General features: G+C 42.6%; 1 protein-coding gene across 9 annotated transcripts in view; it reads left to right on the top strand.

Moving 5' to 3' along the window:
* Positions 1–18409, top strand: part of LOC140185133 (rho GTPase-activating protein 32-like) — a 583009-nt gene that overhangs the window by 153061 nt on the left and 411539 nt on the right. For all 9 annotated transcript variants that reach the window (XM_072238473.1, XM_072238466.1, XM_072238464.1 and 6 more), the window contains one exon: positions 6981–7046. In XM_072238473.1, the coding sequence (XP_072094574.1) occupies positions 6981–7046 (66 nt within the window). The remainder of the gene's footprint in view (positions 1–6980; positions 7047–18409) is intronic.

The raw sequence follows: 18409 nt of genomic DNA, 5'->3' as shown, positions 1-18409 counted from the left end.
AGCATCAGTTAGTCAAACGTTTGTCTTAGTATATAGTATATATTTTACCTTTCTATGCATATAAAATACTTAAGAAACGTATGTTTCAGCGCCGGGCTCGGGAACAGAAGTTCCAGTGACAGAGCGCTCCTGAATGCGCTCTCCATCCGTGCCGGGTTGATGTGGAGGATCAAAACCCTAAAACCCAATAATTAAACCACTGCGTTGCTTAGTAATAATTGTAGCTTTAATCAGGCAGAGCCTTTCTCACTTTATCCTTTAAAATTGTTCCGATCATTGACCAACTGTAGCCTAACGCTTTTCCATTGACCGATGGCGTTTCACCTCTTTCTGATCGCTTTATTATTTCCACTTATTTTCAATTGTGATTATTATTGTGAACAGAAACACTGTGGAATCAGAGCTCCGCCACCGGGTCCTAATGCCCACTGCACTGAGACAGGTTAAATAAGGTCCGGGGTTCCACTGGGTCCTAAGGTCCACCGCATTGATACAGGTTTAATAAGGGACATGAGCATCCGCTTTTTTTGGTATCTGCGAGGGGTCCCGGAACCAATGCCTCGCGCATAAGGAGGGCCGACTGTATGGAAAAGGATAGGTCTACTCTGTGGGTGGCGATTCTAAATGGACAAAAGACAATTTTGATGGTATCAGAAAGGATCTGGGAAGTGTTGATTGCGACAGGCTGTTTTCTGGCACATGCGTACGTGGTAAGTGGGAGACCTTCAGAAGTGAAAGTTCGAGAGTACAAAACCTGTATGTGCCTGTCAGAATGAAAGGTAAAGATAACATGTTTAGGTTTTCAAGAGGTATTGAGGCCCTGGTTAAGAAGAAAAAGAAGGTGCATAGCCGGTATAGGCAGGTCAGAACAAATGAGGTACTTGTGGAGTATAAGAAGTGCAAGAGAACATTTAAGAAATCAGGAGGGCTAAAAGAAGGCATGAGGTTGCCTGAGCAGACAAGGTGAAGGAGAATCCTAAGGGATACTAAAGATATGTTTAGAGCAAAAGGATTATAAAATTGGTCCTCTCGAAGATTAGAATGGTAATCTATGTTTGGAGCCAAAAGTGATGGAGTAGATCTTAAATGGATTTTTTGCATCTGTATTTACTTGGGAGACAGACAGAATCTATAGAAATGAGGCAAAGTGGCGTTGAGGTCATCGACCCTACACAGGTTACAAAGGAGGAGGTGTTTGCTGTCTTGAGGCAAATTAGGGTTGATAAGGTGTTCCCTCGGACCCTGCGGGAGGCAAGTGCAGGTATTGCTGGAGCCCTAGCCGAGATATTTAAATCATCCTTGGTGACAGATGAGGTACTGGAGGATAGCTAATGTTGTCCTGCTATTTAAGAAAGGCCCTAAACAGCAACCAGGAACTTAAAGGTCAGTGAGCTTGACATCAGTCGTGAGAAAGTTATTGCAAGGCATTCTAAGGGACCACATAGATCAGTATTTGTATAAACGTGGACTGATTAGGGATAGTCAGCATGGCTTTGCATGGTAGGTTGTGTCTAACCAATCTTAAGAGTTTTTCAAGGAAGTCCCCAACTAAGTTGATGAAGGCAAGGCAGTGGATGTTGTCTACATGGACTTTAGCAAGGCATTTGACAAGGTTCCGCATGGGACGTTGATCAAGAAGGTTCAGTCACTTGGCATTCAAGATGAGGTAGTAAATTGGATGAGATATCAGCTTTGTGTGAGAAGCCAGAGCGTGGTAGTAGATGGTTGCCTCTCTGATTGAAGGCCTATGACAGGTGGAGTGCAGTAGGTATCAGTGCTGGGTCCATTGGTGTTCGTCATCTACATCAATGATCTGGATGATAATGTTGTTAGCTGATTGGGGGTGGAGTGGACAGCAAGAAAGACTATCAGAGCTTGCAGCGCGATGTAGACCAGTTGGAAAAATGGATTGAAAAATGGCAAATGGAATTTAATGTCGACCAGTGCAAGGTGTTGTACTTTGGTAGGTCTAGCCAGGCTAGGTTTTGCACAGTGAACTGTAGGGCACTGAGGAATGTGGTAGAACATAGGAATCAGGAATACAGGTCCATGATTCATTACAAGTGGCATCACAGGTAGATAGGGTCATAAAGAAAGCTTTTGGCACATTGTCCTTCATAAATCAAAGTATTTAGAAGAGGAGATGGGAATGTTATGTTGAAGTTCAATAAGGCATTGGTGAGGCGTAATTTGGAGTATTGTGTGCATTTTGGTCATCTACCTACAGGAAAGATGTAAACAAGGTTGAAAGAGTACAGAGAAAATTTACAAGAATGTTGTAGGTCTAGAAGACCTGAATTGTAAGGAAAGATTGAATAGGTTAGAACTTCATTCCTTGGAAAGTAGATGATTGAGGGGGTATTTGTTAGCCATATACAAAATTGAGGGGTATAGATGGGTAAATAGAAGCAGGCTTTTTCCACTGAGGTTGGGTAGACTACAACTAGAGGTCTTGGGTTAGGGGTGAAAGGTGAAAAATTTAAGGGGAACATGAGGACATGAGGGGAAATTTCACTCAGGGGGTCATGAATGTGGAATGAGCTGCCAGTGCAAGTGGTGCATGTGAGCTCAAATTCAACGTTTAAGAGAAGTTTGGATAGGTAAGTGGATAGCAGTGTTACAGAGGGCTATGGTCAAGGGGCAGGTTGATGGGACTAGCTATTTTAAATGGTTCAGCATGGGCTAGATGGACCAAAGGGCCTGTTTCTGTGCTGTATTTTTCTGACTCATCAGTATTTGAAATTCAGCCCACTACTAAACTTGGAGATGAAATTAGAGCAGAATCCAGTCATGCAGTCATGTGCGAATTGGGAGTAAAGTAGGGGCTGAGTACGTAACCTGGAGCACCAGTGATGAGGATAAATATGGCAGAGGTGTCATTGCCAATCTGTACTGATTGTGGTCTGTTGGCCAGGAAGTCAAGGGTCCACTTGCAGAGGTAGGCATTGACTCTTATGGTCTGTAGCTTGGTGATGAGTTTGCTTGGAATTACAGTATTGAAGGTGAAGCTGTAGTCAATATAAAATAGTCTGATGTAGGTGTCTTTATGTCCAGAAGTTCCAGAGAAGAGTGGTAAGGCCAGGGAATTTTGTTAGGAAGGTCAAGGATCCAGTTGTAAAGAGGAATGTTGACTCCAAGGTCTGGAGTGTGGAGATGAGTTTGCTCACAATTATGGTATTGAAGCTGGAGCTGTTGTCAATAAATAGATTATAGATGTCTTTATTATTCACATGCTCTGGAGGTGAGTGCAGGGCCAAGGGGATGGATCTGCTATACACCTGCTTCAGTGGTAGGCAGATTTCAGAGGTCGCAGTTGCCTGTACGGTTGAAGTTGATGTGAGCTGTAACCATCCTCTCGAAGAACTTCATGATGGTGGATGTCTGAGCCATTGGGGGTGGGGTAGTCATTAAGGCATGTTACCTTATTTCTTTGTTGCAGGGATGGTCTATTCTCTCTTCTCGCTGCTGCCATCAGGAAGAATGTATAAGACTCACCACCAGGTTCAGGAGCAGTTATTATCCCTCAACCATCAGGCTTTTGAACCAGAGGGGATAACTTCACTCACCCCATCACTGAGCTGTTTCCACAATCTACGGACCTACTTTCAAGGACCCTTCATCTCATGCTCTCGGTTGCTTGCTTGCTTGCTTTCTTTTATTTATTTATTAGATTCTTAAAAAAATTTTCTTTTGACTATGCAGTTTATTGCCTTTTGCCCATTAATTGTTTGCCTGTCCTATTGGTTGTGGTCTTTCGTTGATTCTACTGTGTTCCTTGGATTTACTGAGTATGTATGTCTGAAAGGAAACGAATCTCAGGGTTGTATATGGTGACATATATGTACTTCGATAAATTTACTTTGAATTTTAATAGTGCAGGTGGGATCCTCAGATTGAAGTTGTTTGTAGATACCACTGCCAGCTGATTTGTGTAGGATCTAGAGACATGGCTGGTATTCCATCCAGGCCAGGTGCTTTGTGCAAGTTTACTTTCTGGAGAACTGATCTGATATCTGCGCTGATGAATGTGGATTCATATGTGTTGGAGGCTGTTAAGATAGTTGGTGACATTTATTGCCCTTCTGTTCAAAATGTGCATAAAATGCATTGAGTTCACTGGTAAGGGATGTACTGTTGTTGGCGTTGCTGCCTGACTGTTTTGTAGCCCATTATGGCATCCAAGTCTTGCCACACTGACGGCTGGCCTAGGATTCAATTTTGGACTGATAGTGTCCTTTGGCATTCCTGATAGCTTTATGAAGGCTGTATTTTGGGATTTCTTGTGTAGGTCAAGGTGATTTGGTTTGATCACTGCAGTGCTGGACTTCAGTAAGGAATCCATCTCTCAGTTCATCCATTGTTTCTATTTTGGGACACACCTGGATTGTACTCTGTGGTATAAAGTCCCTGATGAAGGTGACTCATCTAGGTTGGCTGTTGAGTCTTTGATTATGGACCAGTCTACTAACTAAAAGCATTTGTATAGAATTTCCTCTGTTTCTTCAGATCCTACTTTTCAGTTTGTGTTTGTTTACAGGGAGAAAGAGCAATGGTCAAGGGTGCTTGGGGCTCCTGGTGGGACAGATGTGCTGCTAATATTTCAGTGCCATACTCATGCAGTTGGCCTGTTTGAAGTCACCGGCTGTGAGCAAGGATCCTGGACCTCTTGCAATTTGCCTACTACCGCAACAGGTCTACAGTGGATACAAACTCACTGGCTTGCCACTCTGCCTTGGAGTACCTAGCCAACAGCAAAACATGTGTGAGGCTGCAGTATACCAATTACGCTTGGTGTTCAACACCCAACATCCCTTCCATATTAATCACCAAGCTTCAAAACCTGAGCCTCCGTAGCTGAATCGTTAAATTCTTTATCGGGAGATTCAGTATGGATTGATAATAATGTCATCTCCTGGCTGACAATCAATGCAAGTGTACCTCAAAGATATATGCTTAGCCCACTCTTAATTTTCTGTTCTCTCTGTATTCATGACTGTGTGGCTAAGCACAGTTCAAACATAATCTGTAAATTTGCAGATGACTGTTGGTAAAATCTCCAATGGGAAAGAGTTGTACAGGAGTAAGATAAACAACGACCTGCCACTCAGCGTCAGCAAGACCAGGGAATCGATTGAGGGAGAACTCAGAGGAACGTGCAGCAGTCCTCATTGAGTAGGCAATGGTGAAAAGAGTGAGCAGCTTTCGGCTTGTTGGTGTCAACATCTTGGAGGATCTATTTTGCTTAACACATTGGTGCAATCATGAATAAGGCAAAGCAGCAGCTCTACTCTGCTAGGAGCTTGAGCAAATTTGATATGTTACAAAAGAGACTTTAGCAGAGATTCTTAGAAATTTCTATAGATGTGCAGAGTATTTTGACTGTTTAGATCACCACCTGCTGTGGGGCAGGATCACAAGAGGATGCAGAGGGTTGTAGCTTTATCACAGGCACAACACTCCATGCCATTGAGATACCTGCAAAAGTTGTGCGTCAAAAAGGCAGGATACATCATTCAGGACTCCCACCATCAGGGACATGCCCTCTTTTCGTTATTATTGCTGGGGTGGGCAGCACAGGGGCCTCAATATTTAGGAACAACTACTTCCTCTCTGCCACCAGATTCCTGAACAGTCCATGAAAACTACCTTATTATTCCTTTCATTTTGTACTATTTATTTGCTTATAGTATTTTTTGTCTTTGTGCTGTTCTGCTGCAAAACAAAAATTCATGTCATAAGTCCATGATTGTAAATCAGATTCTAATGATGAAGAGGCCCATGGTATCCTGGTTTAAGGCTGTTGATCATGAAGCATAGCTTATTGAACATAAAGGATTATAGTTGCATGGAAGATCTGTGGATGTCAAGTAGGCAGTCCATTCAACATCCTGAACTGGCATAAATAGAGCGTCTTGAGCTGATGAAAATAGTAATATTAAATCTGTCTTTGCTGCGCAAACCAGTGAAATCGTAAACACAAAATACTGTGCAGATGCTGGGATCAAAGCAACATGCACAACACGCTGGAGGAACTTCGCAGGTCAGGCAGCATCCATGGAAACAAACAGTCAAAGTTTCAGGACGAGACCCTTCGTCAGGACGCTGATGAAGGGTCTCGACCCGAAATATTGACTGTTCGTTTCTACGGATGCTGCCCGACCTGCTGAGTTCAAACCAGTGAAAAGATTGAAGAATATTTTGAAGGAGATTTTTTTCTCTTCTAATTCTATTCACACTTATTAAACTGGCTTATTTAGTTGTATACATTCAGTTTAAAATTCTGAACATACAGAGCTGTTGTAAAAGTGCGAGGATGCTGTTTTGTTCAGAGAGGAACAGTTTCACTATTGTGCACACAGCCTTTGTTTTTATGGTCCCTGACAGAGTATCACATGTGAAATAACCCAATGTGATTCATAGTAAGATGCAATGCCAGGCCATTAGATAGCTTACAGGAATACTTGAAATGCTTCGCGACAGCTGTTGTGCATTTTGGTGCATTCTTTCTGTCATAGTGAAGCGGTGGAGAGTATTCCCACAGTGATCAGCAAGGAGGTACACTGCTGGTTTGGGCACCGTGACATCTTGTCAAGTCCTCAATCAGGGTATGAATTATTGAGTGAAAATGTCCAAAAATTTGAGGTAAATCAGATGGCAAAAAGCCCCAATTTTAAATAAAGGTTGTTATTTTTGATGTGAAATGATTACTGAGGAAATTTGGTGTACTTTAATAGGTGCAGAAGATGCAGATTTAACTTTGCGGGACTCTTGAAGTGTCCTGCAGTGTTTCATTTGAATACTTTATTGAATATTGTGTCTGAAGATAATAGGACATGGTTTGAATGCCTTAGAACTGGTTGAAAAAGAATCACCTTAGTCTGAATTTTGATGTGTACCTCAGTTTGATCAAACATTTCTGCTGCTTTAAAAGTTAGTGTTGCTATGTTATGCGACTAATGACACTCTTTTTCATTCTTTAGGTTTTTGCTGCAGTGTGACATGGAGGGTGCTACTGGTGTTGGAGGGACTTCAGATGATTTTCTAAGGTGAGTGTAAATCACTGACCAGTAAAGTTTCCAAAGTCACTCTTGTCAACAAAGGCTTCAAAAATGTAAGAAAGGAGAAAACTTATTCCACAACATTTTGTTTATTCTCCACCATAAATGTTGACTGACTTGTTGAGTCCCTCTAGCATTTTGTGTGTGCTATCCTCAAAACGAATTGTCTTTTATAGGTTTCATGGGTGTCGGAGGATTTGGTGCAGCAATAGGGTGCAGGTGGTACGTTGCAGAGGGAGAATTTCGGAGACAATTGTGCAAGAATTTTTGGAGTTGGTTAACAGTAATTCAATACTTACAGAGGAAAATTTGGAAAACTACTCTTTGAATCGAGATGGAATAAAAAGACTATTAGAGAAGATGCAATAACAATTGAAAATTATTGGAACCATATATTTGGGCAAGATTGCAATGAACCATATCCTTATAGACTTTTAAGGAAAGTTGTCCGTTGACAGAATGCACTGGTATCTATTAGCCAACCAGCTAGAAATGTGGCTTTATTGAATTGGAGTGGGGTTAAGGTTAAGCACCAAAACGTATTTGTCTTTAGGCACCATGAGTTAGAATTAATCCCTTAGAATTGTCAGCTGTGGAATTCTTGAACCTCTGGTTGGACATGTCCACTAACACAGAGCCAATGTGATTTCTGCTAGAATTATGCAGAACAAGCATGTGCTTTCACTTTCTAGTGCTGTTTTGACCACAGCATTATAATTTTGGAACTCAGTGTTTCAGCCAACATACTCTTCAGAGTAGAACATGTGTTTGCAGCAGGAAGGATCCTTCACATGCTGCCATGTTACCTTAATTTCTGGTAAGATGGTGATGTTTGATTTCATGACAGATGCTGGTGATATTAAATCTGATTCTGCTTCTACGGGGTCAACAAAGGGTGCTGCTGTCATTTTTAAACATTTTTTATGATCACAAGATCCTGCTAGACATCAAGAACTTACAGTTCTGCAGGTCTACCACATCAGCGAGTTTCTTGTTGCCAGAGGAACTGAAAGACCTGTACTTTGTGCAGATCGTGCTGCTGCTTGCATCAGAGAGGCTTCAGAAGAGTTGGTACGCGAAAGAGGCCTGCAGTCTAATAGCGAGAGACTGTCTTAGTTGCTTTTCCTGTGATCACAAGACCCTTTTGGACATTGTTAATGTGGAATACTCCAAGTCCGATTTACTGATTTATTGGCGGACAGCAGGGATGGGTGGTCGGGGACCTGCGTGTCCTCGGTCATAGTGAGGGCTAGGCCTCAAGCCATGGTGTTGCCTGTTTACAGTTGCCAGAGCAGAGCTGTTGAAGCATGAGTGCTCCTCCCTCCCTGTCCCCCAGTGTTCACTCAGCAGAAGGCAAGCTGTATTGTGGTTGACTGCAGATTTCTACGGCATTCGTTGACTCAGGGTCTGGACTATTTTTTTTGCTTGTGACTATATTTTCTTGATATCTCACGTGCTTGCTATCTTGTATGTGCTATGTGTGACTGTTGGTACTGTGTTTTGCACATTAATCGTGGTGTAACACTGTCTCATTTGGCTGTATTCATGTAAGGTTGAATGACAATAAAACTTGAATTGAAGTACAATACAAAGAGGATTATGCGTTATTTATAGGTTGGTTGCTATTTGTTTTTTTATCCAATTCTTTGTATTAAATGCTTTCCATGATTTCAAATTTCAGGAGCCAGGCTGCATTTGTAAGAATAAGAGCTGTAAAGGTTTTGCAGACTCCCAAGAACAAGTGAATTTCTTCCAGATGTACATTCGTTTATAAGTAATTTAATTGAAACGGTTGAGGACAGGAGCAGAGAATATGTAGAGCAGGACAAGTTGCTGGAGGAGGGATAAGAAGATTTCAGGCTGGAGGTTTCGAGGATGTTTGTGCACAAGTTTCTGACCTGAACCTCTGAGTATCGATTTGTGGGTAGTCTATGCTTTAACCTTTACTGAAAGCAACCATCCTGTTGTTTTTAAAATGTAAAATCATTTAGATGAGAATTGCATTGCCAGTGCCTGTCAAGTGGGCCATGTCAAAGAGCTTAAAGGATCTGAATCCATTCAGGCCAGAAATAGAGAGGTGTAACATTTCGAAGTTTACAGGGCTGTTGTTTAAAAGTCCTGAGAGATTCTTCACAAAGATGATCAACTGTACTTATTTTGTTGCTAGAGAATAACAGACAGAGTGGTCATGCAGTTTTAACAGTAATGGCAATTTACCTGTGCTTCAGATGTCAGTGATTGCACATACTGACTGTGCCCTAATATAGAACCAACGTTCCACTCTCTAAACTTGGAGTTTGTATGACCACAGGTTGAGAGTCCAGTACACTTTATTGTATAGCAGTTGTCATTGAAACCTCACAGCAAACTGAAATTTTGTTACTAACTAAAAAGGCTGTTAACTAAATCTCTAGCTGTTGAGTCCAGTGTATAACCAATATGTGATTTTAGCAAACAACAGGAATTCTGCAGATGCTGGAAATTCAAGCAACACACATCAAAGTTGCTGGTGAACGCAGCAGGCCAGGCAGCATCTGTAGGAAGAGGTGCAGTCGACTCGGCCTGAAACGTCGACTGCACCTCTTCCTACAGATGCTGCCTGGCCTGCTGCGTTCACCAGCAACTTTGATGTGTGTTGCTGTGATTTTAGCACACTTGTGCAACAACTGCTAATGGAGGAGCACCACAGTATGCATTATACTGAGTGCCTCATACTATACAACCTTGCCATCATCAGTGTGTAGCTTTTGCCTTCACCTACTTCAAGAATTTAGGAATGCAAGAAGTGTGGGCAGAAATAGACCATTGATTCTCCAGACTCTCACTGCCATTCGGCTAGATCATGGCTGATCTTCCACTTCAGCCTTCAGCACTGTAATTCCAAGAAAACTCATCTTCAAACTCTTAGAGCTGGGACTCAACACCTCTCTTTGCAACTGGATCCTTGACTTTCTGACAAGTAGACTACGATCATCACATCATTGGTGTTGAGCTGGGGGGGGGGGGGTTGATAGCTTCAAGTTCCTTGGAGTGAACATCAACTGCTTGTCCTAGTCCAACCACGTGGCCAAGAAATTTTGCCAGAACCACTACTTCAGGTGGCTAAGGGTATTTGGCATGTTCCCTTTAACTCTCACCAATTCCAATCAATACACCATAGAAAGCCTACTATCCAGATGCATCGTGACTTGCATCTGTCATGCAACTGTTCTGCCCATCACAAGAAAATGCAGTGTTGTAGACATAACTCCGTATATAATGATATAATGGAAGCTGCCCTCCATTGGCTGTTATAACTTTTTGCTGTTTCAGTCAAGCAGCCAATTTAATCAAAGACCCCACCCATCCTGGACATTGTGTCCTCCCCCCCCCCCATCATGCAGAAGAAACCAGTGTTTGAAAGCATGTACCACCAAGCTTAAGGATAGCTTCAACGCCACTATTGAATAGTTCCCTAGTATCTAAGATGGGCTCTTGACCTCAGAATCTCCTTCATTATGAGCTGGCACCTTATTGTCTGCCTGCAGTACATGTTCTCTGTAACTGAGACTTTATTCTGCATTCTGTTGTTTCCCTTATACTTTGTTGATCACTGTAGTAATGAAATGATCTGTATGGATGGCATGCAGTGTTTCCACCGTATCTCCCTACATGTGACAATAATAAACCAAGGTATCACATTGAACTCCATTTTCATCTGCTATCCATTGACTCTGCATTGGAAGCCCTCAGATGAAGTGAGTTCCAAATGTTTATCTTCCAAATAAAGAAATCCGTCCTCTTTTCAGTCCCAAATGGCCTAGCCCTCATTTTGAGACTGACTCCATAGATGCAGCATCCTCCTTTTATTCCTGCTATCCCAGAAACCTGTCTAGTGATTCTTTTCTATATCAAGTATATCCCTTTTTAAGTTTAAGTTCAAGCTTAGTTGTCATTCAACCATACACGAATACCCATGAGTACAGCGAAACAAAACAGCATTCCTCCGGGGCCAAGGTGCAAAACACAGAACCACCAGTCTCACACAGCCCAAGACGCACTTAACACACATCAAGTAGCAGTGAACATCAACTCAAAAATATATATGTGGCTGATGTCACCAAATGACGTGTCTTGTAAATTTGATGATGCATGGGTGCAAGAACAAGCCCTCAGTAGTCAACAGATAAACATAAGCAATCAATCCAGCTTGTCTTCCATTTAGTGAACACTGGAGAAGAGTCAGTCCCCAATCCAGCATGGACGCCATGCCACACTGCTTCAGGCGTCTCCACTCCTGGATGCTTGCAACAGGCAAGCTTGCGGCATGAGGCCTAGTCCTCGCTACAGCCAAGTCCACGCAGCAGTCTTGCCGTCCGTCTCTCCAATAAACCAGTGAACTGGACTTGGAGTATTTTGCATTACCAGTGTTCAACAAGGTCTTGTGATTGTAAGAAAAACATCCAAAATAACCACTCACTGTTAGACTGCACACCGCCTTTGTGCACCTAATCCAAGACCTTTCTGTGACAGGCAGTAACACGGTCTGCACCAAGTTCAGCTCCTTGAGCTCCCCTGCTATCAAGCAACTCTCTCATGAAGTACACCTGCAGCACTTGAAGTTCTTAATGTTCAGCATAGCCTTGCAATTGTAAAAAAAAAAGATTAAGCAAGACAAAAACATGTTTGGTTGTCCCTGAAGAGGCTGCTGGGTCGGAGTGTGCCACCACCTTACCGGAGGTCTATATGTATTTGGTACAGATACAGGTAAGGTATTCTTATTCCTTTGTCATGATCTGACTGATGGGCAAAGGAGGCTGAAATGACCAGCTCGTCTAATCTTGCTTAAATTCTTGCAAAAGAGGTTGCCTAGATTTCCTTATTTTCAACGTGATCTCACCACCAAGCACATCTACCCTTCCCCTCTCTGCTTTCCACAGGGGTTGTGTCTCAATGATTCCCTTGTCTGCTCATCCTTTCATGGGGCATGCTAAATGTTACACCTGCCAGGTGAGGCAGCGTTGCCCATGTGAGTCCATCAGTGTCACTTATTGCTTCTGGTGCTCCTGGTGTGACTGCCTTTACATCAGTGGAACCAGACACAGATTAGAGGATGACTTTGTCAAGCACCTTTGCTCTGTCCACCACAACAGCAGGATCTTCTGGTGGGCAGCCATTTTAATTCCACTTACCATTCCACACTGACAGGCCTGTTCATAGCTGCCTCTGTCATGTTGAGACCAGACGCAGATTGTAGGAGCAGCATCTCATATTCGATCTTGGTCGTCTCAATCTGAATCCATGATGATTGATTTCTCTACCTTCCAGTAACCACTCCTTCTATTCTTTCTCCACACCCTCCTGTTTTTCCTTATCCCTGTGGCTCCAAAACTCTCCTTTCCCTTCACCCACCCTCACAACCTGTCATTCACATAAACCTTCCTACCTCTAGTTTCCTACCTTCTTTATTCCACAGTTTACTGTCCTCTCCTGTCAGATTGCTCCTCCACCATCACCTATCACTTCCAATCTTTTTACCTTCCTACCATTGATCTACCATATACCAGCTCGTACTCCTTCTATCCCCTCCCCCCCAATCCATTTATTCTATCCTCTGCCTTCTGCCTTCTTTCCCATCCCGATTAAGGGTCTTGGCCTGAAATGTTGACTGTTCATTTCCCTTCATAAATGCCATCTGATTCACTGAGATTCCTCCCAACATTTTGTCTATGTTGCCCAGATTTCCTCGTCTCTTCCTCATCTCTGTGGCAAGAGGATTTGAATACCGGAATAATGATATAAAACAAAATTGCTGGAGGAACTTGGCAGATCAAGCAGCATACTTGAAGGAAAAAGATTGATCAATGGTTTGTTGTGTCCCTGCATCAGGAATCAGGAAGTATGTAGGGTTCTTTCTACTGTGTACCTCCAATAGCAGTCAATGCACAGAAGGTGTGCTCCAGCTGGCTAATGATTTTCTCTCAGATTTTGCTAAAATTACTAAAATGTTTCTTTTCTGAGAGCTATGAAATATCTGCTACTGTCCAACATTTCAATTCCTTTCCCCAGTCCTTTTTAGCTAACTCTTATCTTCATACTATAGCATTTGCCTTGATTTAAAAGAAGTTTCAGGTTCAGACTTGCTGTGCTCAAACAGAATTCTATCAGATTCCTCAGGAATGTTCTGTTGAGGTTATTGATCTTGTCTCTTTCTAATCAGTTTGTGCATGAACAACTCATCCAAGTGTAAATAAAACCCCAATTCCTCACTTAGCAACATTTCCATGCTGTAGTTGTGGTGAATCATCTACTTAATCACGAGAAAGTTCCTAAATAAATATTCAATAAGGAATTCATAAATTAGGTAGTGCTCTAGCTCAGAAAAGAGTGAATTGTCCAAGTACCAGAATCAGGTTTATCTTCACTGATGTTTGTCTTGAAATTTGTTGTTTTGCGGCAGCAGTACAGTGTAATACATAGAAAATTACAATAAGAATATATTTTTAAAAAAATAGTGGAAAAAAGAAAGCCAAGTAGTGAGGTAATAATGTTCATGGACCGTTCAGAAATCTAATAGTAGAGGGTAAGATGCTGTTTCTAAAATGTTGACTGTGTCTTCAGTCTTCTGCACCACCTCCTCAATGGTAGTAATGAGAGAGGGGCTTATTGTGGATGGTGAGGGTCCTTAATAATGGATGCCACCTTCCTAAGGCATTGACTGTCCTCGATGGTAGGAAGTCCATTGCCCATGCTGTAGCTGGCTTGAGTTTACAACCCTCAGCGTCTTTTTCTGATCTTGTTAATTTGAGCCTCCATACTGGGTGGTGATGTAACTAGTCAGAATGCTCTCCATGGTACATCTGTAGAAATTTGCAAGAGTCTAACTCCTAACGAAATATAGCCACTGTCGTGCCACTTTTATGATTGTATCAATACATTGTGCCCTGGATAGATCTTCAGAAATGTTGACACCCAGGAACTGCTCACCCTTTCTGCTTTTGACCCCTCTGATAACTGCTGTGTGTTTTCTCTATTTCCCCTTGCTGAAGTCCCCAATCAGTTCCTTAGTCTTGCAGGCATTGAGTGCAAGGTTGTTGTTTTGGCATTACTCACGAGCCAACCTATTTTACTCCTGTGCATTTCCTTGTAACCATGAGATTCTGCCAACAACGAATGTTGAGTCATGCCTTCAATGTGCTTTTGTCTCTCGTAGTGTCTTTTACCCTGCTCATCCTGGCTGTGGCATGGCTGGTTGAAGGATGGCAACTTCTAATGGCGAAGACAGCAAAGAGGTTGGGGATTAACCATAAGCAATACTTGGAAACGTGAGACTGCAGATGCTAGAATCTGGGGCAAAACACATACTGTTGGAGGATGCTGCTTAGTAGCATTTGTCAAGAGATAAATGGTTGCAAAGCTTGCGACTAGGTTGAGAGAGAACACTAGGTTGATCTTGGCTGAAGTGTTATGAACAAGTATGTCCACAATGTTTCTGGAAAGATTTAAAGAGCTTGGGTTGAAAAGAAGTTACTGAGACTTCGGGCTTGCTCTTTGATTGAAGACTAGATCTGTGACGTTCAAGACTGGTGATCAAGAAGACAAAAAGTCCAGGTAGAACGTGTGGAAGACCATTGTGAGAACAAAAAGGCTATTCTGTTTGAGTTTAGTGACACAATTGGATGTACGACTGCTGTGGCAAAGTTTGCACACCATTTCTTCCGATAAGACAAAAGCTAACAGCGTAAGTGACTGTGATGCTTCATTTCCTGATGAGATCAATGCCTTTTATGTACACTTTGAAAGGGAGTGTAAAACTACACCTGTAAAACTACAACATCTCGTGATCCTATGAATTCTGTCTCGGAGGCCAACGTCTGAACGTCTTCCAAAAGGTGAATGCTCAGGCCCCGGTGGTGTAACTGGCAGGTACTGAAAACCTGTGCTGACTAACTGACAGGATACCATGGATATTTTTAACCTCCCCCAGCTGCAAATTGAGCTGCCTCAATGACTATCCCCTGAAACTCATCTACTGTTGTTTTCTTGTATTTTCAGAAGGCCTTTGACAAAGTGCTGCACATGAGGCTGCTTAACAATACATTATTTTTTACCTGTGGTATTATAGGAGAGATACTAGTATGGATAGAAGAATGGCTGACTGGAAGGAGGGAAAGAGTAGGAATAAAGGTGGGCTTTTCTGGTTGGCTGCCGGTGACTAGTGGTGTTCCACAGGGGTGGGTATTGGGACTGCTTCTTTTCACTTTATACAGTTGTAATGCCCTGGTTAAGATTTTTACTGCTGTGCTGTAGGTATTACATTTAGCAGTTCTGTAAGAGCAGTCTGTTTAGCTTTCAGCCTGTTTGAGTTTGAGCTGAGATAAGGAGCTTTGTTGTTCAACCTCAGAATGTGGTGTCAGCCAGTCAGGATGCTGAACTTGGGAGAACGTTCTAGAGAATGCTGGCCAGAGAATTTTTGTGATGGACACTGGTGTGAGTCAAGGTCTTTGTTGGCAGGAGTTGGGAGAAGACAGGAGGGAAGATGGCTGAGGATGTCGTTCCTGTTGCACAAGGTGCTTTATGCAGATAAATGGTTTCAAACAAGAAGGACCAATACACCCACGGGAGAGCCCATTTGTTTGAGATGGATTTTGAGCGACATTTGGAAGGTGCAGTGTGTACATTGAAAACAGCGGCTTCTGGAGGATTTGAGCTCCACTATGCACATGTGACTGTTTAAGTATAATGGGCCCTTTTTGTTTTTGTCTTTCTTTCCTTTAATAACTGGATGCTTAAGTTAACATTCTTAAATATACTTTATAATTGTATGCAGTGGTATGAACTGTTATTTCTTGCCAATGGGCAATTGCTGAGGGCAGTAAATCACACAGCATTCAGACAAACTGGGGTTTTGGTGGGTGAGACATCCCAACCTTGAGGATTTAGCGGGACCAAAGTTATATACACCCTAGACGTATGAAACCCGAGAAAGGTGGGTTTCTTGCCACGGAATCCAGTGGCTATTCACGAGTGGCCAACAAGGCACATTTCCAGAGACGCCCAGTAAAAAAGGGTTTCACAGTACTGTGCAAAAGTCTTAGGTATGTATAGCTGTAGTAATTTTATGTATTGCACTGTACTGCTGCCGCAAAAAAAATTATGACATACGTAAGTGATGATAAACCTGATTCTGTTATGGGTGTCTAGTATGGACTGAGTGGGAAGGGCGCAGGGAGAGGGGAATCATGGTTGGGAAAAAGGGAAAGGAGATGGGAGGGAGCAGGAAACACCACAGAGACATTCTGTAATGATCAATAGACCAAATGTTGGGAATCAAATGACATTGCGTGGCCTTAGGGGTGGGTGTGTCTGCTTCTGCACTGCTCCCTGTCCCTGGCACTCTTTCTCTGCCACCTGTTCCACACCACTCCCAAAATGCTCTGTCTCTACCATTCCCAGCATCCTTTGCTCCTGCCAGATTTACAAACTTGCTGTCTGCTCCACGTTGACAAATACAGTACTGTGCAAAAGTCTTAGGCACCCCACTTATATACATGTACCTAAGACTTTTGCACAGCACTGTATGTCAGTGATTTAGATGATGGAATTGATGACTCTGTGGCTAAGTTTGCAGGTGATACAAAGATAAATGTAAGGCAGGTAGTGTTGAGGAAGCAGGGAGTCTGTAGAGAGATTTAGATGGATTGGGAGAGTGGGCAAAGAAGTGGCAGATGGAATATAGTGTAGGGAATTGTATGGTCATGTACTTTGATAGAAGGAATAAAGTCATAGACTTTCTAAATTTTCATATTTGCTAAATGGAAAGAATATTCTAAAATCAGAGATGCAAAGGGACTTGAGAGCTCTTGTGCGGGATTCCATAAAGGTTAACTTGCAGGTTGAATTGTTGGTGAGGAAGGCAGATGCAATGTTAGCACTCATCTTGAGAGGATTAGAATACAAGAGCAAGGATGTAATGCTGAGGCTTTATAAGGCATTGGTCAGACTGCATTTAGATTATTGTGAGCAGGTGGACACTTTTTGAAGAAAAGATGTGCTGGCATTGGAGAGGGTCCAGAAGAGCTTCACTAGAATGATTCTGAGAATGAAGGGGTTGACATATGAAGAGCGTTTGATGGCTCTGGGCCTGTACTCGCTAGAGTTCAGAAGAATCAGGTGGGGGGGAGATCTCATTGAAACCTATTGAATATTGAAAGACTTCGATGGAGTGGTTATGGGAGGATGTTTCCTGTAGTGAAGGAGTCTAGGACCAGAGGGCATAGCCTCAAAATAGAGGAACATCCATTTAGAACAGAAATGAGGAATTTGTTTAGCCAGAGGGAGCTGCCATGGACAGCTGTGGAGGCCAAATCATTGAGTATATTTTAAGCGGAGGTTGATAGGTTCTTGATTAGTCAGGGTGTCATAGGCTATGTGGAGAATGCAGGAGTATGGGGTTGAGAGGGATAGTAAAGCAGCCATGATGGAAGGTGCAGTGGACTTGATGGGCTGAATGGCCTAAATCTGCTCCTCTGTCTTATGGTCGCATGAATTGGTTTGAGTGGTTGGTTATGGATAGAATCAACTCTTGCCTGAGTAAGGACCTGGACCTGCTGCAGTTTGCTTACCACAATAATAGATGTACAGTGGATGCAATCCCACTGGCTTTCCACTTGGCTTTGTAGCACCTGGAAAACAGCAATACTTACGTCAGTTTGCTGTGCATCAATTATTGTTCAATGTTCAACGTCATCATCCCCTCAGTACTACTCTCCAAGCTAAAAAATGCCCCTCTGCAACTGGATCGACAACCTCTTTATCAGGAAACCGTAATAAGTGTGGATCGCTAATAACATCATGTGCAACTTAACGCATGCTTAGCTCACTGCTCTATTTTCTGTAAATTCATGACTGTGGTTACGCACAGCTCAAATGCCATCTTTAAGTTTGCCAATGACACCACTGTTGGCAGAATCTCAGATGGTGACGAGGAGGCGTAAAGGAAAGAAATAGATCGGCTGGTTGAGCGGTGTTGCAATAACAATCTTGCACTCAATGTCAGCAGGACTAAGGAATTATTTGTGGATTTCAGATAGGGGAAGTTAGGAGAACACACATCAGTCCTCATTGAGGGGTCAGTGGTGAAAATGGCGAGCAGCTTTAAATTCCTGGGCATCAACATCTCAGCGAATCTGTCCAGGGCCTAACAATTGATGAAATTACAAAGGAGTCATGCCAGAGGCTACACTTCATTGGAAGTTTGAGGAGATTTGTCACAAATTTCTAAAGATTATTGTGGACGGTATCCTAACTGGTTGCATCGCAGCCTGTTATGGAGGCTTTTGCACTGGATTGCAAGAGGCTGCAAAGGGTTG

Source organism: Mobula birostris, chromosome 20 (assembly GCF_030028105.1).
Source record: "Mobula birostris isolate sMobBir1 chromosome 20, sMobBir1.hap1, whole genome shotgun sequence".
In the NCBI taxonomy this organism is placed as follows: domain Eukaryota; kingdom Metazoa; phylum Chordata; class Chondrichthyes; order Myliobatiformes; family Myliobatidae; genus Mobula; species Mobula birostris.
Note: the sequence above shows the minus strand (reverse complement) of the source record. Positions and strands in the feature narration are given on the sequence as shown.